This window comes from Uranotaenia lowii, chromosome 2 (genome assembly GCF_029784155.1).
Source record: "Uranotaenia lowii strain MFRU-FL chromosome 2, ASM2978415v1, whole genome shotgun sequence".
Lineage (NCBI taxonomy): Eukaryota > Metazoa > Arthropoda > Insecta > Diptera > Culicidae > Uranotaenia > Uranotaenia lowii.
In genome coordinates this window covers 404,466,734-404,492,187 of record NC_073692.1, presented here as the reverse complement: position 1 = coordinate 404,492,187, position 25,454 = coordinate 404,466,734, and the positions used below count along the sequence as shown (strand labels likewise).

At 32.1% G+C, this 25,454-nt stretch overlaps 2 protein-coding genes across 2 annotated transcripts in view; both read left to right on the top strand.

Annotated features, from left to right (window-relative positions):
- The window catches only part of LOC129746821 (uncharacterized), a 118,399-nt gene extending 103,863 nt beyond the window's left edge, over positions 1 to 14,536 (top strand). The window contains exons 5-12 of the mRNA XM_055740708.1: positions 10,312 to 12,070; positions 12,129 to 12,369; positions 12,428 to 12,556; positions 12,624 to 12,904; positions 12,970 to 13,111; positions 13,168 to 13,472; positions 13,528 to 13,619; positions 13,763 to 14,536. Of these exons, the coding sequence (XP_055596683.1) occupies positions 10,312 to 12,070; positions 12,129 to 12,369; positions 12,428 to 12,556; positions 12,624 to 12,904; positions 12,970 to 13,111; positions 13,168 to 13,472; positions 13,528 to 13,619; positions 13,763 to 14,232 (3,419 nt within the window). The 3' untranslated portion in view covers positions 14,233 to 14,536. The remainder of the gene's footprint in view (positions 1 to 10,311; positions 12,071 to 12,128; positions 12,370 to 12,427; positions 12,557 to 12,623; positions 12,905 to 12,969; positions 13,112 to 13,167; positions 13,473 to 13,527; positions 13,620 to 13,762) is intronic.
- Positions 14,537 to 14,994: 458 nt separating this feature from the next.
- On the top strand, positions 14,995 to 15,685 carry LOC129748906 (transmembrane protein 234 homolog). Its single transcript, XM_055743699.1, has 3 exons — positions 14,995 to 15,296; positions 15,354 to 15,513; positions 15,577 to 15,685. Exons 1-3 carry the CDS (start codon positions 15,078 to 15,080, stop codon positions 15,642 to 15,644), a joined length of 447 nt encoding a protein of 148 aa, XP_055599674.1. The 5' UTR covers positions 14,995 to 15,077; the 3' UTR covers positions 15,645 to 15,685.
- Positions 15,686 to 25,454: the final 9,769 nt, after the last annotated feature.

Genomic DNA, 25,454 nt, shown 5'->3' with positions numbered 1-25,454 from the left:
CAATAAACCTTTCGAGAGCATAAAATTCACAGTTGAAAAAGAAACAAACTGTTCTATTCGCTTCCTAGACATGACTCTCACCAGAAAAAACAACAAAATAAACAAGCATTGGTTCACAAAACAAACGAACGGACGATATCTGGATTTCTCATCCGACAGTCCTCATGCGCACAAAATGAACACAGCCATTGCTTTAATTGATCGCGCACTAAAACTGACTGACGTAGAGGAAAGGATAAAAAGCATCCAGAATGTTAAGGGGATCCTTCTTTCTAATATCTATCCAGACAGTTTCATAAACCACATTTTGAAAACAAGAACGGATGCAATTTATAACTCGCTACAGTACGAAAACCGAGACACTCAAATGGGTAGATATGCTTCCTTAACATACATCCCCCATTTGAGTGAAAAAGTGAGCAAAATATTACGAAAACACGACATAATTGCTTCATCAAGACCCGTGAACAAAATCAAAAATTGCATCTTCACTAAGCTCAAAGACGAAATCCCAAAAATGAAGCAAACACAGGTGGTTTACGAAATCCCTTGCGAATGTGGCCGTGTATATTGTGGACAAACCTCCCAAACAATAGAAAAACGCATTAAAAACCACAAATATAGTTTTAAACCGAATGCCTCCACAACCGGCCTAACACAACATGCGGTGGAAAACCATCACACGTTCAACTACAACGATGTCAGGATTCTGGAAAAAGTGAGCGATGACAACAAGAGGAAAACTGCGGAAACTCTGCATATAAAATTGAGAGGAGAGAAGGCAGTCAACATACAGAGAGACGCAAAAGAAATTTCCTCGATATACAACGCGCTAATCAAGAAGCTGAGAGAGACACCACAATTTAACACGTTCGTCGCCACGGCACCCATATTTGGGTGACGGGTGTATTTCCTGGGGGGCCCCGTCACATCAAAAAGCGTGTGACGCTCTCTTACTTGAGTTTACCACTCAGCTTCGCCACACGTTTCAAATATGGGAATTCTCCCTCTTTGTTTTCTCTCTCCGATAATTTCATTGGGCCCGGCTAGCAAAACTACCAAAATGAGCGTGGCGACGAACGTGTTAAAAGAGCGAACAAACCCAAAACACAACCGACGACGAACCAATCAGGAACGCACTCGATGACACCATCACTGGACGACGGCTGACCAGGAGCAATTAGCTGACGTCGATTTTAAAAATCGTGAGACGGCCGTTGAGGAAACACGCGGCAAAAAAGTTGTAAGTTTCTGCTTCCGAGTGCACAGTGCATTGATAATGTCAAAGATAAAATCTAGTTTATAATTAATTTCATCCTTTAATTTTATTAAATAAATATAGTTTTTCTGAGGATGGCCGAAAGCTAAGTAGGCCGAAAACGTTAAAAACAGCATTTTTATTTCGTCTTGCGCTCACCGAAAAATATCAATCAAAAAAGATTATAAGAACGTGCGGTGATTAAAACTAAACTACAATAATAATAATAATAATAATAATAATAATAATAATAATAATAATAATAATAATAATAATAATAATAATAATAATAATAATAATAATAATAATAATAATAATAATAATAATAATAATAATAATAATAATAATAATAATAATAATAATAATAATAATAATAATAATAATAATAATAATAATAATAATAATAATAATAATAATAATAATAATAATAATAATAATAATAATAATAATAATAATAATAATAATAATAATAATAATAATAATAATAATAATAATAATAATAATAATAATAATAATAATAATAATAATAATAATAATAATAATAATAATAATAATAATAATAATAATAATAATAATAATAATAATAAAAATAAAAATAATAATAATAATAATAATAATAATAATAATAATAATAATAATAATAATAATAATAATAATAATAATAATAATAATAATAATAATAATAATAATAATAATAATAATAATAATAATAATAATAATAATAATAATAATAATAATAATAATAATAATAATAATAATAATAATAATAATAATAATATTTATTAATGATCCTTTAACCTTATAAGTCATTCGGATCAGGTTGACTTCTTTATGCTTTCAATGTTTATTTAGACACCGAAACAAGGTCCAAAGAAGGATTCGGGTGAATTAAGAAATGTTGACTTTAAATACTCCTATAAAGGTTGCAATGTTACTTTTGTTTATTTGGATAGTCTGTTGAAATCAGGGGGATATGTATGATTTGGAAAACATTAGAGAATGAGACTTTTCCTTTTAACAACCATCGAACCACTGACTCAATTGTTCCCGATCATCGCGTCTCACCAGGTCAAGCATAAATAAAATGTTTTCACCCCACGGAAGAACTGGTACATTCCAAGGTTAGACACATATGCAAATAACTCGATCTTGAGCACCCTCATTTTGTTCTTCACACAAGGTAGACACACTTGCCCCAGTGCCCTTCAATTCCCAGGAAAAATTCCTCCGGTGAACCCACAGCTCTCGATCCCAGAAGGCGTTGAGCCAAATCGACAGTAATTTATGACCTATGTGTCAGCACCAGCCATCAAAAGGCGTCATTCTGCTTCCAGAGCCTACTAGTTATTCAGATTCCTGTGGGACTCGTGCCTCCGAGATCTCGAGTGAACGACACCCACCCGATGTTGTTGAGCGGGCACCTTCTTAAACTAAAAGTATTACCGGCGGCAGGCTCCCGCTTTTCTCGTGCTCGACTTCCAAGTAGCTCTTGTTTGTTTATCTTTTCTCCTACTTGAGAGAAAAAAAATAAAACTAAAACAAACAAACTACACCAGAAGCGAGGAAAGCGCCGACCGCATTTATGTTCACTCTTCCAAGACAAAAGTGTTCTCTCAAACGCGCTCGCGTGTGGGAGGGTCTGCCAAATCATAAGTATCGCTCGCGCGTGGCGCGCAACATAAGTGGAAGTGGCATAAATCAGCTCCCTCTTGAGCCCGGCAACAGTAAACTCGATTTGGATTATTATATGCTGCGACTGGGTAAAAGGAGCGCAACCTTGCCAAGTTTTGTCCACGCTTAGCGCCATCAGCGTTCGAGGCTGGGAAAAAGGAAGTGACTCGAATGGGCTTTTAGCGGTTTCGCGAACTTGTACTCTCGGATGAGTGAAACAAGAGCAACGCAGGGCTCTCCGCCGGTTTGTGGCGACGCTAATAAATTTGATTAGTAAAACATAAATCATCCAATTGAGGTTGGGCAAGCGCTGTGGTTTCAAGCGCTGTGGTTTCGCGCACGCAAGATGAACGTGGCGAAGGCGGAAGATGACGCTCTGTGGTTAAGTGTGGCATGCAACAATGTTTTGATCACGGTTTGTGGCACAAAATGTTATTTCTGGGTCCGTACACGTGCTTATGTTGAAAGAAATTTTAGAATTTCAGCAAGTTGTTTGCTAGAAAACTGAAGAATGAAAGCTGAAGACTGAAGACTGAAGTATGAAGACTGAAGACTGAAGACTGAAGACTGAAGACTGAAGACTGAAGACTGAAGACTGAAGACTGAAGACTGAAGACTGAAGACTGAAGACTGAAGACTGAAGACTGAAGACTGAAGACTGAAGACTGAAGACTGAAGACTGAAGACTGAAGACTGAAGACTGAAGACTGAAGACTGAAGACTGAAGACTGAAGACTGAAGACTGAAGACTTAAGACTGATGACTGCAGACTGAAGACTGATGACTAAAGACAGAAGACTGAAGACTGACGACTGAAGACTGACGATAAAAGACTGAAGACTGAAGACTGGAGATTCAGACTAAAGACAGAAGGCTGAAGACTGAAGACTGAAGACTAAAGACTGAAGACTGAATACTGAAGACTGAAGACTTAAGACTGAAGACAGAAGACTGAAGACTGAAGACTGAAGACTGAAGACTGAAGACTGAAGACTGAAGACTGAAGACTGAAGACTGAAGACTGAAGACTGAAGACTGAAGACTTAAGACTTAAGACTGAAGACTGAAGACTGAAGACTGAAGACTGAAGACTGAAGACTGAAGACTGAAGACTGAAGACTGAAGACTGAAGACTGAAGACTAAAGACTGAAGACTGAAGACTGAAGACTGAAGACTGAAGACTGAAGACTGAAGACTGAAGACTGAAGACTGAAGGCTGAAGACTGAAGACTGAAGACTGAGGACTGAAGACTGAAGTCTGAAGACTGAAGACTGAAGACTGAAGACTGAAGACTGAAGACTGAAGACTGAAGACTGAAGATGAAGACTGAAACTGAAGACTGAAGACTGAAGACTGAAGACTGGAGATTCAGACTCAAGACAGAAGGCTGAAGACTGAAGACTGAAGACTAAAGACTGAAGACTGAATACTGAAGACAGAAGACTGAAGACTTAAGACTGAAGACTGAAGACTGAAGACTGAAGACTGAAGACTGAAGACTGAAGACTGGAGATTCAGACTAAAGACAGAAGGCTGAAGACTGAAGACTGAAGACTAAAGACTGAAGACTGAATACTGAAGACTGAAGACTGAAGACTTAAGACTGAAGACTGAAGACTGAAGACTGAAGACTGAAGACTGAAGACTGAAGACTGAAGACTGAAGACTGAAGACTGAAGACTTAAGACTTAAGACTGAAGACTGATGACTGAAGACTGAAGACTGAAGACTGAAGACTGAAGACTGAAGACTGAAGACTGAAGACTGAAGACTGAAGACTGAAGACTGAAGACTGAAGACTAAAGACTGAAGACTGAAGACTGAAGACTGAAGACTGAAGACTGAAGACTGAAGACTGAAGACTGAAGGCTGAAGACTGAAGGCTGAAGACTGAAGACTGAAGACTGAAGACTGAAGACTGAAGACTGAAGACTGAAGACTGAAGACTAAAGATAAAGACTGAAGACTGAAGACTGAAGACTGAAGACTGAAGATTGAAGACTGAAGACTGAAGACTGAAGTCTGAAGACTGAAGACTGAAGACTGAAGACTGAAGACTGAAGACTGAAGACTGAAGACTGAAGACTAAATTTTGTAAATTTTGTAAATTTTGTAAATTTTGTAAATTTTGTAAATTTTGTAAATTTTGTAAATTTTGTAAATTTTGTAAATTTTGTAAATTTTGTAAATTTTGTAAATTTTGTAAATTTTGTAAATTTTGTAAATTTTGTAAATTTTGTAAATTTTGTAAACTTTGTAAATTTTGTAAATTTTGTAAATTTTGTAAATTTTGTAAATTTTGTAAATTTTGTAAATTTTGTAAATTTTGTAAATTTTGTAAATTTTGTAAATTTTGTAAATTTTGTAAATTTTGTAAATTTTGCAAATTTTGTAAATTTTGTAAATTTTGTAAATTTTGTAAATTTTGTAAATTTTGTAAATTTTGTAAATTTTGTAAATTTTGTAAATTTTGTAAATTTTGTAAATTTTGTAAATTTTGTAAATTTTGTAAATTTTGTAAATTTTGTAAATTTTGTAAATTTTGTTAATTTTGTAAATTTTGTAAGTTTTGTGAATTTTGTAAATTTTGTAAAATTTTGTAAATTTTGTAAATTTTGTAAATTTTGTAAATTTTGTAAATTTTGTAAATTTTGTAAATTTTGTAATTTTTGTAAATTTTGTAAATTTTGTAAATTTTGTAAATTTTGTAAATTTTGTAAATTTTGTAAATTTTGTAAATTTTGTAAATTTTGTAAATTTTGTAAATTTTGTAAATTTTGTAAATTTTGTAAATTTTGTAAATTTTATAAATTTTGTAAATTTTGTAAATTTTGTAAATTTTGTAAATTTTGTAAATTTTGTAAATTTTGTAAATTTTGTAAATTTTGTAAATTTTGTAAATTTTGTAAATTTTGTAAATTTTGTAAATTTTGTAAATTTTGTAAATTTTGTAAATTTTGTAAATTTTGTAAATTTTGTAAATTTTGTAAATTTTGTAAATTTTGTAAATTTTGTAAATTTTGTAAATTTTGTAAATTTTGTGAATTTTGTAAATTTTGTAAATTTTGTAAATTTTGTAAATTTTGTAAATTTTGTAAATTTTGTAAATTTTGTAAATTTTGTAAATTTTGTAAATTTTGTAAATTTTGTAAATTTTGTAAATTTTGTAAATTTTGTAAATTTTGTAAATTTTGTAAATTTTGTAAATTTTGTAAATTTTGTAAATTTTGTAAATTTTGTAAATTTTATAAATTTTGTAAATTTTGTAAATTTTGTAAATTTTGTAAATTTTGTAAATTTTGTAAATCTTGTTAATTTTGTAAATTTTGTAAATTTTGTAAATTTTGTAAATTTTGTAAATTTTGTAAATTTTGTAAATTTTGTAAATTTTGTAAATTTTGTAAATTTTGTAAATTTTGTAAATTTTGTAAATTTTGTAAATTTTGTAAATTTTGTAAATTTTGTAAATTTTGTAAATTTTGTAAATTTTGTAAATTTTGTAAATTTTGTAAATTTTGTAAATTTTGTAAATTTTGTAAATTTTGTAAATTTTGTAAATTTTGTAAATTTTGTAAATTTTGTAAATTTTGTAAATTTTGTAAATTTTGTAAATTTTGTAAATTTTGTAAATTTTGTAAATTTTGTAAATTTTGTAAATTTTGTAAATTTTGGAAATTTTGTAAATTTTGTAAATTTTGTAAATTTTGTAAATTTTGGAAATTTTGTAAATTTTGTAAATTTTGTAAATTTTGTAAATTTTGTAAATTTTGTAAATTTTGTAAATTTTGTAAATTTTGTAAATTTTGTAAATTTTGTAAATTTTGTAAATTTTGTAAATTTTGTAAATTTTGTAAATTTTGTAAATTTTGTAAATTTTGTAAATTTTGTAAATTTTGTAAATTTTGTAAATTTTGTAAATTTTGTAAATTTTGTAAATTTTGTAAATTTTGTAAATTTTGTAAATTTTGTAAATTTTGTAAATTTTGTAAATTTTGTAAATTTTGTAAATTTTGTAAATTTTGTAAATTTTGTAAATTTTGTAAATTTTGTAAATTTTGTAAATTTTGTAAATTTTGTAAATTTTGTAAATTTTGTAAATTTTGTAAATTTTGTAAATTTTGTAAATTTTGTAAATTTTGTAAATTTTGTAAATTTTGTAAATTTTGTAAATTTTGTAAATTTTGTAAATTTTGTAAATTTTGTAAATTTTGTAAATTTTGTAAATTTTGTAAATTTTGTAAATTTTGTAAATTTTGTAAATTTTGTAAATTTTGTAAATTTTGTAAATTTTGTAAATTTTGTAAATTTTGTAAATTTTGTAAATTTTGTAAATTTTGTAAATTTTGTAAATTTTGTAAATTTTGTAAATTTTGTAAATTTTGTAAATTTTGTAAATTTTGTAAATTTTGTAAATTTGTAAATTTTGTAAATTTTGTAAATTTTGTAAATTTTGTAAATTTTGTAAATTTTGTAAATTTTGTAAATTTTGTAAATTTTGTAAATTTTGTAAATTTTGTAAATTTTGTAAATTTTGTAAATTTTGTAAATTTTGTAAATTTTGTAAATTTTGTAAATTTTGTAAATTTTGTAATTTTGTAAATTTTGTAAATTTTGTAAATTTTGTAAATTTTGTAAATTTTGTAAATTTTGTAAATTTTGTAAATTTTGTAAATTTTGTAAATTTTGTAAATTTTGTAAATTTTGTAAATTTTGTAAATTTTGTAAATTTTGTAAATTTTGTAAATTTTGTAAATTTTGTAAATTTTGTAAATTTTGTAAATTTTGTAAATTTTGTAAATTTTGTAAATTTTGTAAATTTTGTAAATTTTGTAAATTTTGTAAATTTTGTAAATTTTGTAAATTTTGTAAATTTTGTAAATTTTGTAAATTTTGTAAATTTTGTAAATTTTGTAAATTTTGTAAATTTTGTAAATTTTGTAAATTTTGTAAAATTTGTAAATTTTGTAAAATTTGTAAATTTTGTAAATTTTGTAAATTTTGTAAATTTTGTAAATTTTGTAAATTTTGTAAATTTTGTAAATTTTGTAAATTTTGTAAATTTTGTAAATTTTGTAAATTTTGTAAATTTTGTAAATTTTGTAAATTTTGTAAATTTTGTAAATTTTGTAAATTTTGTAAATTTTGTAAATTTTGTAAATTTTGTAAATTTTGTAAATTTTGTAAATTTTGTAAATTTTGTAAATTTTGTAAATTTTGTAAATTTTGTAAATTTTGTAAATTTTGTAAATTTTGTAAATTTTGTAAATTTTGTAAATTTTGTAAATTTTGTAAATTTTGTAAATTTTGTAAATTTTGTAAATTTTGTAAATTTTGTAAATTTTGTAAATTTTGTAAATTTTGTAAATTTTGTAAATTTTGTAAATTTTGTAAATTTTGTAAATTTTGTAAATTTTGTAAATTTTGTAAATTTTGTAAATTTTGTAAATTTTGTAAATTTTGTAAATTTTGTAAATTTTGTAAATTTTGTAAATTTTGTAAATTTTGTAAATTTTGTAAATTTTGTAAATTTTGTAAATTTTGTAAATTTTGTAAATTTTGTAAATTTTGTAAATTTTGTAAATTTTGTAAATTTTGTAAATTTTGTAAATTTTGTAAATTGTGTAAATTTTGTTAATTGTGTAAATTTTGTAAATTTTGTAAATTTTGTAAATTTAGTAAATTTTGTAAATTTTGTAAATTTTGTAAATTTTGTAAATTGTGTAAATTTTGTTAATTGTGTTAATTTTGTAAATTTTGTAAATTTTGTAAGTTTTGTAAATTTTGTAAATTTTGTAAATTTTGTAAATTTTGTAAATTTTGTAAATTTTGAAAATTTTGTAAATTTTGTTAATTTTGTAAATTGTGTAAATTTTGTAAATTTTGTTAATTTTGTTAATTTTGTAAATTTTGTAAATTTTGTAAATTTTGTAAATTTTGTAAATTTTGTAAATTTTGTAAATTTTGTAAATTTTGTAAATTTTTTAAATTTTTTAAATTTTGTAAATTTTGTAAATTTTGTAAATTTTGTAAATTTTGTAAATTTTGTAAATTAAGTTTTGTAAATTAAGTAAATTTTGAAAATTTTGTAAATTTTGTAAAATCAAAAAATTCATAATTTTTACAAAATTTAGAGAGTTTTGTAAGTTTTGTTTATTATGTAAATTTTATTAATTTTGGACAACTTGTTAACTTGTAGTATTGTAAATATCGTTATTTTTTATATTTTATAAATTTTGTCATGACAAAATGAACATAATAAACTTTTTCAATTTGTTTTGTCCTTTATGTATTTTTTGTCGTTTTGCAATCGTGGTCTTTTTTATTTCATCGTGGTCTTTTTTTTCGTGGTCTATTTTATTTTCATCGAAAAATCTTGAAATTTGGTCCAAAGATGTAAAAATGTTTGATCTTATACCAGGCCAACTTTCGTCAAAATCGATGAACGTGATCAAAAATGGTGCCAGATTTAAAATGAGGTTCATTATCGCCCAGCAGACGGTTTCATTCTTTTTTGGACGGATGTTTGTATGGAAAACATCGTAATCCATGTATTCTTGATGTTTTCTTCCACAAAACCAAAAGTTATCACAACGAATGTTGTAAATTGCTAAAAACTTCATTCGTACTTTGTTTTGAAAGAAAAAATGTTTCAACAGGGTTCAAAATAAGAAAAACAGAGTTTCAGAAATGACCTGCTAATTATACCGATAAACAAATTTGATCCACAATTAAAGCGAATATTCTATTCGATCTTTTGTTTCAATACCAGCTCTGATGGAACAATTTCTATTTCTAAACAGATCAAGGATGAAGTTCCTATCAATTTACAACATTCTTTGTAATAAATGTTGGTTTTGTGGAAGAAAAAATCAAGAATACATAGATTACGATGTTTTCCATACAAACATCCGTCCAAAAAAGAATGAAATCGTCTGCTGGGCGATAATGAACCTCATTTTAAATCCGGCACCATTTTTGATCACGTTCATCGATTTTGACGAAACTTGGCCTGGTATTAGATCAAACATTTTTACATCTTTGGACCAAATTTCAAGATTTTTCGATGAAAATTGTCAATGATACAGCAAATTTAGTGAAACAATTCCAAATTTACCTTTTTTACGGGAAAAGCTGTATCTTTGTTTCTCGTCATTGTAAAGGCTTCAAATTTTGTGGAGTGTTAGTTGGATAGTTGAACTAGATTGTGTGAAATTTTCATGAAAAAATATAAACCGGGAAAGAAATGGCAGCTTGTCAAAGTTGGAAGTGGGTACGCAGTTTCATGCGATTTCATTCTTTTTTGAACGCAACTGTATATAAACTATACTTTTTCTTAACATTTAATCAATAGTTTTAACATAAGATTTTCTTCCTTTTCAGGATCCCGTTCCGAACCTCGAACGATTCCATCAAGTGCCAACGTTCGCAAGGAAACGCGAAACCTCTCACCGGAAGCGCTTCGAAAGGAAGCAGCTTTCGTTCTAGCCCAAGCCGATCGAATAGAAAGGACTCGTTCACAGAACAACAGTTCACCAGCCAACCTCAAGGAGGATCGTTTCAATTCACTACCTTCCCGAAAGTCTCGAAGCAAGGCAAATCTTGCGCGTAGTTCCAGTGACGCAGCGTCGAAAAAGCCCCAGAAAAACCTTCTGGGTATATTCAACAAGGTGAAGAATGACGTAGGTGGTGGATCGGTGAAGACTGTTGAAGACAAGCCAAGGGTAACTGTAAGCCGAAGCAAAAGTGACGTTGGGTCTACACGACCTTTGCAGCGGGATCGTCGAACGCCTCGTCGAAATACTCAGGAATTGAAAAATGATCAACTGACACCGATCATCGAAGCCTCTCCACTCGAGTACACCAAACCCTTGGACCCACTGACAACATACCAGCTGCAGCAGTCTCTAGTTGGAAACGGCCAGGTGTTTCCCAAACGATCGACTTCGAAACCAGTAATGGAAACAATCGCTCTTCTGCGACAGCATTCTCAATCCCCCGAAAGACTGCACAGTTCACAACTTCCTCCCGAGAAACCTACCCTCACGAAGGGTGTAACGGTTGAAAACATCGTTCGAAGACTTTCAAACGAGCGACACGCATCACCTCCTCCGGCGCAGATCGTTAGGGACGGTTTTTCTTACACCCGCCCGGGAGAACCGATCGTCTACGCTCAGGTTGTATGCAGTAATGAAGGCAAGGAGAAGCATACAATCCGCAATCAGTACACCAGCAATACCAGTGACGAAGAAGTGAAGAAAGCTAGTCCCCACCACGATTTCGAAGACATGATGACGTCGAAGGATTTCTTGACCAAGCGGCCTAGTCCCCCGCTGCCGAAGTACACGCTAGACGAAACGGACAACTTTCCGAGGACCCGTTTCAAAACGTACAACAGCGACGAAGACGAAGGACTGGGAATCGAATACGGCAAACGCTTTTCATCGTCCTACCTCAACAAAACCCCGGCCTCCAGTACGTTCATCCCGGTGGACGATGACCACATCACTCCGACGATGAAATACGTTCCCAGTTATACCAGCCATAGTTTCAGCAGCAATTACCGGGGCCAAGCGGATGGGAAGGAGTATTTGCCAGAGTTTAGCGAGCTCAGCCATCGACGGGAGATTTTGGAGTCCCGTATTCGTAGCCGTATCGGGTCAAGAGATTTGCTGGACAAAGCAACGCCAGAGCGGGAAATTAATAGAGGGTTGAGTAGTTCAAGGTACGAGAACTACCATTCGAGTTCGGCTCGACGAAGCTATGATCGACTGGCTAGTCAATCGCCGGTTCGTCGAAGGACTGTTTCACCGGTTCCGGTACACGAAGACATGATTCAGCGGAAGAACGCCAAGAACCAGTTTGTAGAGACGTTCGTGACGAAGACGGTGGTGAATCGGGATGGACGACCATATAGTGAGGAGTTTACCGAGAGGTTTAAGTACCCGAATAAGAACGTTGAAGATGTGAGATTGACGAGAACTACGTTTGATCGCGAGGGTTCAGTCGAACGGAAAGAGGTTCAGAACTTCACTCGTAATCTTTCGGAGAGCGCTCATTCGAGACACGTTATGGATAAGGGTGACTCGGGCATTGAGAACGACATTCGGAAGGACTCCTTCAACAGTGAATATCCCTTGGGGTAAGGCGAAATATCCATTATTTTTAAACCAACTATTGATGATAACTTTTGATTACAGTAAAAAGTACACTCTAACCCAGAACATCCAGGCATGTGAAAGATTCTTGTGGCATGAGCGAGCGCACACCAACAACTGCGTTAGAAGGTCAAGGAAAGTGTATTCGTATCGGGAGCGAAGTATTGACGATGGTAGTCGGTACGATCCGCGTCTGGATACGGATCGTTATGGTGGTGGACATCACTCGCGTGAGCTGAAGTCTTCGTTGAAGCAGGAGAAGAAAGTCGGTGGTCTAGCGAAGGTTGGTTGACTTTTCAACTCTTGAAAGCAATTTTAGAATGCTCTCTTATATTTTTCAGATGAAGCAGTTCATGAGCTCGACGAAAAAGAAGTTGGTGAAGATGGGTGATTCAGACAAGAAAGACTCCCGACAAGGAAGCATTCGCAGTGAAGAACGAATGCGATACGACGATCAATACAATTCAAGGGTATTACACCGGATAATCTATTATACTGATCGAGAAGTTGTTCGTCTAACCATTTGTTGTATTTCAGGTTCCGGACATTGCCAATCGGCGTCGACTATCGACGCCAAAGTCCAGTCCCTCAACCACAAAACGATCGCTATCGTTCAAGAGCACGAAAACCAACGGGACATCGAAATCTTCGGGCGATTGGTTCAAATCGTTCGACAGAATGTCCCGCAAGAAGTCGCAGCAAGATTCCAAATCGCAGCTGAGCACCGATGCCAAATCATCGATCGGTGGAACTAAGCAGCCGAAAAGCTTGCGATTCTTTGGCGATACCGATAACGAATCGCAACCGAAACCTAGTCGGTAGGAGTTATTGCAACTATAACTAGAGACGGTACTGTTTTAACGTTAACGTATGTCTTTTTCAGTTCCAAATCTTCCCTGTCGAAGGTACACAAGAAATATCAGAGCGCATACGACCTGGAAGCGACACCAAAGATCCGGGAGACTCGATACCGATCATCGTCGATGCAGAACTTAGACGACGAAGAGCATCGATATGATACCAAGGTAGTATGATATCTTGGTTATTTTTTGAATAAACTAAACAAAACTTCTTCCAGCAGCAAAGGAATGACCTTTACGATATTTCCGAGCATTCGACGAGCTACAGGACAAGCTCACCGGCCCCAATCTATCCACCTCGACGAAATCGTAGCGTTGGCCGGGACTACACTCCGGAACGATCGGCAAACCGCAAGAGTTATTCGGCGAGCCGATCCCGGGAAAACAGTGTCGATTTGGTGGATTCGGAGCGTTATCATCAACGGACGACTGGCCGCAGTAGTCGTAGCGAACAGCAACACAGAAAACCACCCTCCGGACCGCAGAAACCGGCCCGATTGTTCGAACGAGGAGGAAGTCTGACACGGTGAGTTGTTTAAGAACCAACTTTGAAGAGTAAATCATTCGTAACGTCGTTACAGAGAAACGGATCGTGTTCACGATAGCTCCGGAACCGAGGGTGAATCTAGTCAACAAAGTCAGCGAAGCGTTGTTTATCTTCATGCAACGACCGGTAAGGACCCGAATACCCCGATCAATACCGAATCTAACCCATCCTTTGAACCCATCATTACAGTTGGTTTTATTTTTTCCTTTTTCCCGGGATTTTAATTATTTATGTGGAATCATTCATCCCGAAAATTATTATTATTACAGTTGGTGACATACCGCATCCGCAAATAGCGAACGCACGCCGAATGGCGTATTCGAGGGAGTCGCTGAACAGCCCGGCCAGCAAAAAGGCCCCGCCACAACCGATGACCCGTACCATTAGCCGATCAATCTCGGTCCTAGCCCCCTGGAAGCCGAAGCACATCCGAGACGGCTACGAGATAGACTACCACAGCGATCAGCACCAGGTGCCGAAACCGATCTCAACCCTGCCGAGACCAGGCAGCAGCAGAAATCGTTCGAACAGTGCCAGTGGTTCTCAATCAACGCTCGGTCGAAACAAGCAGAAAACGAAACGAGCCAGTGGCAAAGACGAACCCGATTCGGACAAAAGCTCCTCCTTCGACAACCCAAGGTCATCGCTAGGCGGTACGCGGAACAATCACACAGCGGCGACGAGGATGCAGTCCAGTAGCTCGAGAACTAACACGCTTCAGAAGCACAGGAAAATCTAATCTAATCGGTCTTCTTACGTAACACCCGCACGCACACATTCACACGAACTTTCTTATCGTTAACCAACCCCCGACACGTTTGCAAATAAGAATTGTATTTATTTTTTGGCGGCGGCAACGGCCAGCAAAACTCAACGATGTAACTAGTGTGATTTCTGTTCTAAATTTTTCTTTTCTAAAATAAAAATTTGTTAACAAATAGAAGCCCGAAATTTTAACGTTGTTCTCTGTAAGATGTTTACTAGCGCAAAATATATGTGTACTAAATCAATAAAAGCCACCCTGAGATTGGAGGAGTTTCTTAGATGCGATTTGTTTTTGTTAGATCCGAAATTTTCATGAAGTGCTAAACAAAAAATTACAGAATTTAGCAGTAAATTTCACCAAATCTTTCGTGAAACAAAAGCATAATTTTCTCCCCTTAACTTTATTCACTGCGGTATCAAGGTATGAAATACAGCGAATGTTTTTTGCTACAAACTGCTAACATAAACATGTTTAGAATAGAAAATATTCACTTTTTTTATTGTTTTTTTTTGCGACAAAACCTGTTTGTATGGAATGTTCCATTTTCTCCACGAAATTCACAATTTTCAAATAACTAAAATTTTACCACGTGAACTTATTTAAGCTTTGGTTTAAAATTTCTTTTCATTTAAAAGTAGGTTATTATCTTTCTGAACCTTTCTAATGTGGTTTCAAGTGCCAGCCCTGTTCGTTCCATTTTCATATCGTTCCTATCGAGTTATCCGATTTTCAAATACATTTCAAAACAAAGTTGGGGCTTGTTTTGATTCAAAGTAAATCCGGAATCCAATTCTTTATCGAATAAAATGTAAGTGAAAATGCAGTCCACGGATGATGATAAACAATATTTAGCTGATGGGCCAGCGAAACAACCAGTTGACACGGTGTCTTTGCTGCTCATCGTGGCGGTAGCCCTGTTTTGGGGTGCAACTAATCCGTTCATTCGTAGAGGCAGTCTGGGTTACAACAATTTGAAATCAACTACCAAGTTGGGACAGATTTGGTTGGAAATTAAATTTCTTGTCTCCCGGTGGCAGGTTTGTTTCAGTCGGTTTTGCTCAATTATAATAATTCAAAGATAATATTTTTCTTAGTATTTACTCCCGTTGGCTCTGAATCAAATCGGAAGTGTCGTATATGTGTTTGCACTGCAGCGGACGGAACTTTCCTTGGTTGTTCCGATGGCCAATTCGTTGACATTCGTTTTTACGGCCATTACGGCAAGACTGCTTGGAGAACAGGGTGCTGGGTGGAGTATGTGACTGGGCTTAGCTCATAAGTTAGTATTTTCAACTCAATTTTTTTTGTATTTCACAGAAACCTACACAGGGATGGCACTGGTGATAGCTGGAACTGCTCTCAGTAGTTATGATAAAGTTCTGTGATATACAAAAAATGTCATAATAAATGTCAACTCACAAATTCATATTTTGGGCTTTATTCTGCGAGGCGAAAGAAGAGATTCGGACGGAATCACATGAGTCGTACTCACGTGATAATTAATAGTCGGGGTATAGTCCTATTTGCCGCTGCTAGTGTTCATGATATTATGCTGGTTGTTTAACCAACACTTTTCAGTTTTGGGACAATCAACCTGAAAGTGAAAATGATTGACTGAAATAAATGTCTTTGAACTTTCAACATAGGGATAGATTTTTTTCCAAAGACATACGCAACTATGAAAAGAAAAATGTTCAGTATCTGCACCACATGCAGATCCTGATCTTTTTCTTTTCCGTGTCCTTATTGTGATTCAAAACGAAGTTTGATCTGGAGGGTGCTTGAGAACAAGGGCGTTGTTCTTGACATCCAAGTATTGAACAAATGTGACAAACACATATATGAAGCAGTAGCTCAGTTTTCTTGAAATGTGAAATAAATTTATAACTAGTTTTCGATACCCACTAGGCCAGCTGTGTTTAATAGGTTAAGCCAAATAAATGTAAATAAAAATGTCTTTAAACTAAAGCCATCTCTGCAAGTACCTGATTCTGGATCATAAACAGTAGGGGAGAGTGGGGATACTCGATCCCCTTTTCTTATTTTCATCATATCTTTTTGGAAAAATTTAGCAACTCGCCGTCTTTGACATTTTCTGACAACTTGTAACTTCAAGTTTCTATGCTCCAAAAATTAGATCGATACTTGAACCCGTTGATGAACTAGAAGCATTTTTGTGGGAGTAAAAAAATTTCAATTTTTCTGAAGTTAGGGGAGACTTGATCCCCTATTGAAGGAGACTTGATCTTTTATTCAGGAAGCCCAAATCCTTGTATAAAAATCAAACAAAACCCCAAGATAGAATGTTAATTTACTATTTTGGTCATGTTTGTTCTCATTTCACAATTTATAGCAGACATAAGAAGAAAATTCTATAATTTTGTCTCAACGCTAATAACATTGCATACTTAAAGGCGCTATTTTTATAATTAAGAGAAAAATAAATATTTTTGGTCTTTTCTTCAGACAATTGTTTGATAAATATTAGTTTTTGGATAAATATTAGTAATTTCGTGATCAGCAATCATAACGATCAATTCAAAAGAAGAATATGCCGTTTGGAAGGGGGATCAATTGTGCCCAACTCTAGGGGACCAATTATACCCATAATCAACTTATTAGAAAACTTTTTCTGAAAAAAGTTGAGAGTTTTCCATTGCTTTGAAAATATGGCATTTTGAAGTTCATTCTACGCTCGAACGATTGATACATTGGAACAAATATTTTTTTCATAATTTTCCCATGTAAGGAACATTTTAACCCTCATCCGCATTAGATTTCATTACCCTAATCAGCACTTGTGGTGTCAATTTGACACCACAAGCTCAAATCGTTATAACTTTTGGCGTGTTGGACCGATTTGAACAAAACTTACATCAAAAGAAACTTTGTAATGTCAGTAAAATATGTTTAGAACATTATATACAGCTAAAGTTACAAGTTTTCTCATTATTCAGCATGAAAGAAAAAAAAATCCGAAAAAACATGCCTCACGAAAACTGCTGTAGTTCATATATTGCACGTCCAAAAAAATATTTGCCTTATGCATATGAAAGCCGAAGTTAATGCCTACATCATGAAGACAAGAAATATTTTTTTAAATTTTTTTCAATGAAATGGTCACAAAAAGTTAAAAAAAGTGGTCTAAAAAACCTACCTTTCATTCGATTGCTAGTAAATACTGTTTGAGCGATGGTAGAGTTTTGAAAAAAATATGACTACAAAATGTATTAAAATTCCAACATTTTGCTGTCTTTAGATTTTTGATGCAACAAAAATTGAATTTACTGGAATTTTTCAAAGTTCACAACTTTGCCCAATTTTTTTACAAATTGAAATTTTATCTGTTTTTGTGGTCCACCGTCAGGTTGTACTCGGATTTTCAGTGCTTTTACTTTGTTTGGACCAATCAAAAGTATATTCATTGGAAAGCTAATTTAATCTACATTCTAGTGAGGTGCAACAAATCACGCTGTGAGATTTCCCGAAAATATGAAAATTATAAATCTAAAATCATTCCTGAATTTCTAGAACTACAAGCACCGCGTCCAGCAAAACGTGTTTGTTTGCTCTCCGAGTAAGTACGGTGGGTGGTGATTCGGGCAGAGAGCGAAGCCGACAGACGAAATAATGATGCGTGTCGTGCATTTCTTGGTTGTAAATATTCTATTGACACTAGTTTGCATTTGCTAGTCACGACACGCATCATTATTTCGTCTGTCGGCTTCGCTCTCTGCCCGAATCACCACCCACCGTACCTACTCGGAGAGCAAACAAACACGTTTGCTGGACGCGGTGCTTGTAGTTCTAGAAATTCAGGAATGATTTTACGTTTATAATTTTCATATTTTTGGGAAATCTCACAGCGTGATTTGTTGCACCTCACTAGAATGTAGATTAAATTAGCTTTCCAATGAATATACTTTTGATTGGTCCAAACAAAGTAAAAGCACTGAAAATCCGGGTACAACCTGACAGAGGACCACAAAAACAGATGAAATTTCAATTTGTAAAAAAATTGCGCGAAGTAGTGAACTTTGAAAAATTCCAGTAAATTCAATTTTTGTTGCATCAAAAATCTAAAGACAGCAAAATGTTGGAATTTTAATACATGTTGTAGTCATATTTTTTTCAAAACTCTACCATCGCTCAAACAGTATTTACTAGCAATCGAATGAAAAGTAGGTTTTTTAGACCACTTTTTTGAACTTTTTGTAACCATTTCATTGAAAAAAATTTTAAAAAATATTTCTAGTCTTCATGATGTAGGCATTAACTTCAGCTTTCATATGCATAAGGCAAATATTTTTTTGGAAGTGCAGCATCTGAACTACAGCAGTTTTCGTGAGGCATGTTTTTTCGGATTTTTTTTCTTTCATGCTGAATAACGAGAAAACTTTTAACTTTAGCTGTATATAATGTTCTAAGCATATTTTACTGACATTACAAGGTTTCTATTGACATAAGTTTTATATGAAGTTCATAATAATTCAAACGACTTAAATAGATTTTACTTTTGTGGTGTCAAAATGACACCAAAGGTCGGAAAAGGGAGTTTTTTTGTCCAGGCTTCCAGGGTTCGTCCATAAAAAAAGTTAAGATGTAAAATTGAAGAACTTTTGAATTCATTTAGGGTCCCCGAAGAAATTTTTGTATTTTGAAGCTTCTGAAAAAAGTTACAAGCCTTCAAACTTCCAATGGTGTCAAATTGACACCCTAATGCGGATGAGGGTTAAAGTGATGAAAAAAGATCTTCAAGTTACATTTTGTTAAATTTTTCAAACAAAGTTCAATTACTCAAACAATTATTTTGTTAAAAATTTGTAAACCACAAGCATTGTTATTTTGCTCATTTTGGCACATTATTCTAGAATATTTGATCTTTGTAAGACATTCCAGTTTCGAGATATAGCTAAGGAATCAAGTATCCCCAGGGATCAAGTATCCTCATTCTCCCCTATAGATTCCGTCTCTATCAGCAAATTTTATAAGCCGTGTCTCGAAAAAATTTCAGTTGAACATGTGAAACTCCATCCTGAATCCTGACCGGAAAAACCACACATGGTTTACCTTATCAAACACTTTAGGCATTGGGAGGACGCAGCCAGAAAATGCAGTGGTTTATGCTAGAGCCCAGTAGGTGGCAGCACCTTACAAACATCATCAGTCCAGCCAGGGCTATACTGTGAGAATTGTTCAAATAACCTGAGATATTAAATAAAACATACTTTCAACGACAGATGTTTTTTAGGACAAAAACTGACCAGAATCATGGATTCTGCTTGTTTTACTTAGGAAAGCCTTTCAAATATTTAGAAGCAATCGAGCATTCAATATAAATGTATTTTTTCGTAGCTCATTTTCGATTGGCTAAACACAAAAGTCCTATTGTGAGTGAAAATGGCAAACGGTTTACTTGGGATCAGGCCCGTGCGAAGGAGCTGTCCATGGGGGGGGGGGGGGGGGGGGGGGGGGTGGGTTTTCGAAATTCAAATTTAGCTAAAAGTGATAACAATTCCAAAAGCGACAATAAATAAGAAAATTGATTTCTAAACCATTTTTGTACTTATTATTAATACACAAACTCAAAAATAATGAATTTTACTGATAAAATAAATCAAAGTTTTCAAAACAACTAAAAATTAATGTTTCAAATGAATGCTATTTCCGGTAAGCCATTGATAAATTATTCAAAATGCTGTTATTAATCCTGAACTAGAAACTTGCTTGAAGATAAATTCTTACAGCCTTGTTTTCGAATTTGAAATGAAATCTTCGGACATAAATAAATTCATATGAATTAATATGAAATAAAATACATAAAATATTTTATCAAATTAAAAAAAAGTTTGAACTTACAAAGAAATGTCAGATCAGGTTAAAAATTGACCATAATAAAAAATTGTTAGTAAAATGATAATGATTGTTATTATTAATCATTTAATATTGCATTTTTCTCTTAGTTTTCAATTGAAGAATTGATTCAAAAATGTAATATCTTTAATTAAAAAAAAAATCATGATTTAAAGTGTGAATTATCAACCAGGAAAAGAGTTTATTTTGAAGTTAGAAGAGAAGAAGAGATTAGTTTCTCTGATTTCTTTGTTCAATTTTTTTCTGCATATGAGAAACAAAGAATTATCTGTCCATAAAGCTAATATCGAGGAACCCACTTTAAAGTCAAAGTTAAGCTAATTTCAAAATATTTTTCGAAAAGGTTAACTTTTTAGTTAATCAAAGGTGTTAAGATTAAAATATTGAAATTTGAAATTTGCATTGAAACTTTATTTTTATGCATTTTTCTTTGAACTCTTTTTCAAAATCGACATAAGAGATAACGACTGTTAATTTCCATAAAAACGAAATAATTCATTTTAATTAGATGGAGACTATCAAGTGGATATTGTACATGATTTTATTTCAAGAAAAAATCTTAAACTGCTATAGAGAAGAATAATTTGAACTAATATCGATCCTTTGTGTTAAGTAATCTTCGATAATTACATCTTATTATCAAAATTTATTGATGCAAAACGTTTAAACTACTGAAAATATTATAAATTATTGATTCAAGACCATAAAAATAATGTTTTCCACTTAAATTTTCAGTTTCCCTAAATTCACGGTTTCGCCATATTCACGGTAAATTTTTTTTTGATCGTGATAAAATCGAAAAACTACTGTAATAGTATCGAGACTGGAAATGATTTCTTGAAGAATATTTCATATCAGCACGATTTTTCGTAAATCAAGTTTCAATTTTTAGTAATAAAGTAGAGGATACTAGGTTTAAGATTATGTTTTGCTACATGGCTTCCAACTTGTTGATGTAAAAATTAGTATTCGATGAATTAATTTTGAAGTTAAAATGGTTGGTCTCAAATTCTAAATCAGTTTGGTTACACTTCTTAATGCAAACTCATTCTAGGGACGAGGTAGAGTTTTTGTATGTCAAGATTTGAGTTTCAATACAAAAGATTGATTGAAATGCAATAGTTAGTTTCAATTTGTGAACGGCGTGTATGTCGGTAGTGTCATGAAATGGAATGTCTCAAGATTTAAGACGGAGGCGAGAAAAAATTTCTGACTTTTTTTGTTAAGACTTATTGAAGACCTTTTAAGATCAAGTAATTTTCCTTTACTACGTTAAAATTTTACTTGGAAAAAATCTTCATGGGGGGGGAGGGTTAAGCCCCTAACCCCCCCCCCCCCCCGTTCGCACGGCCTTGCTTGGGATGCAAATAAGTTAAAAAATTCTAGAGACATTATGCAATTATTTTGGATGGTTTTTTTTCATATAAAAGTGTTAAAATTTTTACAGAGATTCACTCAATTTTGCAAATTTAAATGACGAAAAAAGGGAAAACCAAACATCAGAGGATAAGAAAATCATTTTTCCACCAGGAAACGAAAGAAATGTTTAAACCGCACATTTAGAATAAAAAGCCCGACAGTGGGACATGTCCTATTTTTGTGGGACGGATGGCAACTCTAGGTTATGGTAATATGACATGGATTGTTGCCTTGGTAAGCGACGCACACAGGGGTAAATACACCTAATAAGTGATCAAAATTATTTGCGGACAAACGGTTAACGGTAGACATTTGATGTCTTCGCAACATTTTCGATAATCTATCAAATTCTTGAAAGAAAAAAAAAATTTTTCCACCTGGAAGGGAGATAAAAAAATTATTTCTTGAAATAATTAGTTTAGAGACTTAATGTCTTCACAAAAGTTTTAGATCTTATTATTTTAAGCAACTTTGTTGAAGACACCATCAAGATCGCATAAAAATCATAAAAGTTACGAGCATTTTAAAAATAACGATGATTTTAACAGGTTTTTTTGAATTTTTTATTTGATATCTTTTTAAGTATACGACTTACAAACTTGGTATATATGAGAAAGTTGTTCAAATTGTTGAAACACACAGTTTTGTGTAACATTTCAAAAACATATTTGAACTAAGAAAAGATATACTACAAAATATCCAAAATAATGCCTTTTTTCAGTAAGTTATAACCTTAAGAGTTCGGACGAGTTTGTATAATTTTTTGAGTGGGTTTTGTTTGTCAAGTTATTGGCTTTCCATTGATATATAATTTAACATTAGTTTTGCATAGATTTTTTACAAACTAGCAATCAAAAATGAACTTTTCCCTCTAAAAACAGGAAAAATTGAGGGCTTTTTTCTTCGAATTTTAAGTGTTTCTAGAGGAAAAGGCTCATTATTGATTGCTAGTTTGCAGAAAATCTATCCAAAACTAATATTTAATTTATATATCAATAGAAAGCCCATAACTTGACCAACAAAACCCACGCAAAAATTATACGAACTCATCTGAACTCTTAAGGTTATAACTAACTGAAAAAAGGCATTATTTTGGATATTTTGTGTATATCTCCTTTCTTAGTTGAAATATGCATTTGAAATGTTCCAAAAAATTGTTTGTTTCAACAATTTGAATAACTTTCTCAAATATACCAAGTTTGTAAATCGTATACTTAAAAAGATATTAAATAAAAATTAAAAATAACTTATTAAAATAATCGTTATTTTAAAATGCTCGTAACTTTTATGAATTTCATGCGATCTTGATGGTGTCTTCAACAAAGTTGCTTAAAATAATAGGATCTAAAACTTTTGTCATGACATCAAGTCTTTAAACTAATTATTTCAAGAGATACATCATTTTTTTTTCTTTCAAGAATTGGATAGATCATCAAAAAATATAAAAATGTTGCAAAGACATCAAATGTCTACCGTTAACCGTTTGTGTGATCACCTATTAGGTGCATTTACCCCTGTATGCGACGACGTGGCCACGAATGCTCCTATGCTCCTAACATTTCTAAGTTTTTTTTTAAAATGAAGAACCCTATTTTTTTCTCGATTTTAAGACCTGCTTCGTACTTTTTTCTATGTAAAGCTATTTCTATCAAAAATTTGGAATTTATTCTTTATAAAATTTTTGTTAAATGGAATTTTCGTAGAATCAACATAACAAATAATTGTAACGTGAGCCTAACCTATGGAATTCCACAGATTTTTCCGAAAAAATGGGAACTTCCGATTCATAAGTCATAGTATGTTAGATATGTGTTCCAATCCAAAATTCAAATTGACCAAAATACAGATAAAAGTATATGTTCACTTAGAATGTTTTTTCCATCAATGAAAAAAATCAAAATGACTTCACTCTTGACTTTTGGATTTCATAAAATAAAAAATAAAAAAATAATACTAAAAGGTTCACTTTATGCTTTTCTTACTAAAAAAAAAGACTTGACTCCACAAAATAAGTTAACAAGAAAATAATTTTATTCTCATGTTAAGCACGGGGAAATTATGTTTGTTTGGGATTGAATTTCTGAGATTGCTGTCATTTTTGTCATTTTTGTCATTTTTGTCATTTTTGTCATTTTTGTCATTTTTTGTCATTTTTGTAATTTTGGTCATTTTTGTCATTTTTGTCATTTTTGTCATTTTTGTCATTTTTGTCATTTTTGTCATTTTTGTCATTTTTGTCATTTTTGTCATTTTTGTCATTTTTGTCATTTTTGTCATTTTTGTCATTTTTGTCATTTTTGTCATTTTTGTCATTTTTGTCATTTTTGTCATTTTTGTCATTTTTGTCATTTTTGTCATTTTTGTCATTTTTGTCATTTTTGTCATTTTTGTCATTTTTGTCATTTTTGTCATTTTTGTCATTTTTGTCATTTTTGTCATTTTTGTCATTTTTGTCATTTTTGTCATTTTTGTCATTTTTGTCATTTTTGTCATTTTTGTCATTTTTGTCATTTTTGTCATTTTTGTCATTTTTGTCATTTTTGTCATTTTTGTCATTTTTGTCATTTTTGTCATTTTTGTCATTTTTGTCATTTTTGTCATTTTTGTCATTTTTGTCATTTTTGTCATTTTTGTCATTTTTGTCATTTTTGTCATTTTTGTCATTTTTGTCATTTTTGTCATTTTTGTCATTTTTTGTCATTTTTGTAATTTTGGTCATTTTTGTCATTTTTGTCATTTTTGTCATTTTTGTCATTTTTGTCATTTTTGTCATTTTTGTCATTTTTGTCATTTTTGTCATTTTTGTCATTTTTGTCATTTTTGTCATTTTTGTCATTTTTGTCATTTTTGTCATTTTTGTCATTTTTGTCATTTTTGTCATTTTTGTCATTTTTGTCATTTTTGTCATTTTTGTCATTTTTGTCATTTTTGTCATTTTTGTCATTTTTGTCATTTTTGTCATTTTTGTCATTTTTGTCATTTTTGTCATTTTTGTCATTTTTGTCATTTTTGTCATTTTTGTCATTTTTGTCATTTTTGTCATTTTTGTCATTTTTGTCATTTTTGTCATTTTTGTCATTTTTGTCATTTTTGTCATTTTTGTCATTTTTGTCATTTTTGTCATTTTTGTCATTTTTGTCATTTTTGTCATTTTTGTCATTTTTGTCATTTTTGTCATTTTTGTCATTTTTGTCATTTTTGTCATTTTTGTCATTTTTGTCATTTTTGTCATTTTTGTCATTTTTGTCATTTTTGTCATTTTTGTCATTTTTGTCATTTTTGTCATTTTTGTCATTTTTGTCATTTTTGTCATTTTTTTTCATTTTTGTCATTTTTGTCATTTTTGTCCAATTTTAAGAAAAGCAACTTAGGTTCCAAGAAATCGATTTTCAGTCGTTATTAATTTTCGATATATGATCAGATTTCAACGTTTTATGCATTTTTAAGTCAATTGGCAGCATTCAGACTAGTTTTAAGAGCTTCAAAAAATCAAAATTTTGGCGCTTTAAGACTGCTTAACTTTAGCAATGGTCAGTTTTTTTTACCAACCAACACAATTTTGGTACATAGGTATATGTTCCTACAAAACAACGACAAACCCCGTCAAACTCCTTAAAAACGGAGGACCAAGCTTCTCCATTAAATATCAATTTACCACCCACCCAAATGTGCCAACCAGCGCGCAGCAGTCCTGCCAAAACGAAACGGGGATCCCGTTCACTGCTGTCATAGCATGCTGTGGCGGTCACATGGTTTGGCTAGTTGCAATTTTTATGAATGAAAAGCTTTCCCGGCACGGCAGCATTGCACCATCAGCTTCGGATCGTGTTGTCTCTTTTCCGCGGGAGAGCTTTTCCGAACGATTTTCCCCGAACTAGACGAAAGCTTTCACCATTTGGGGG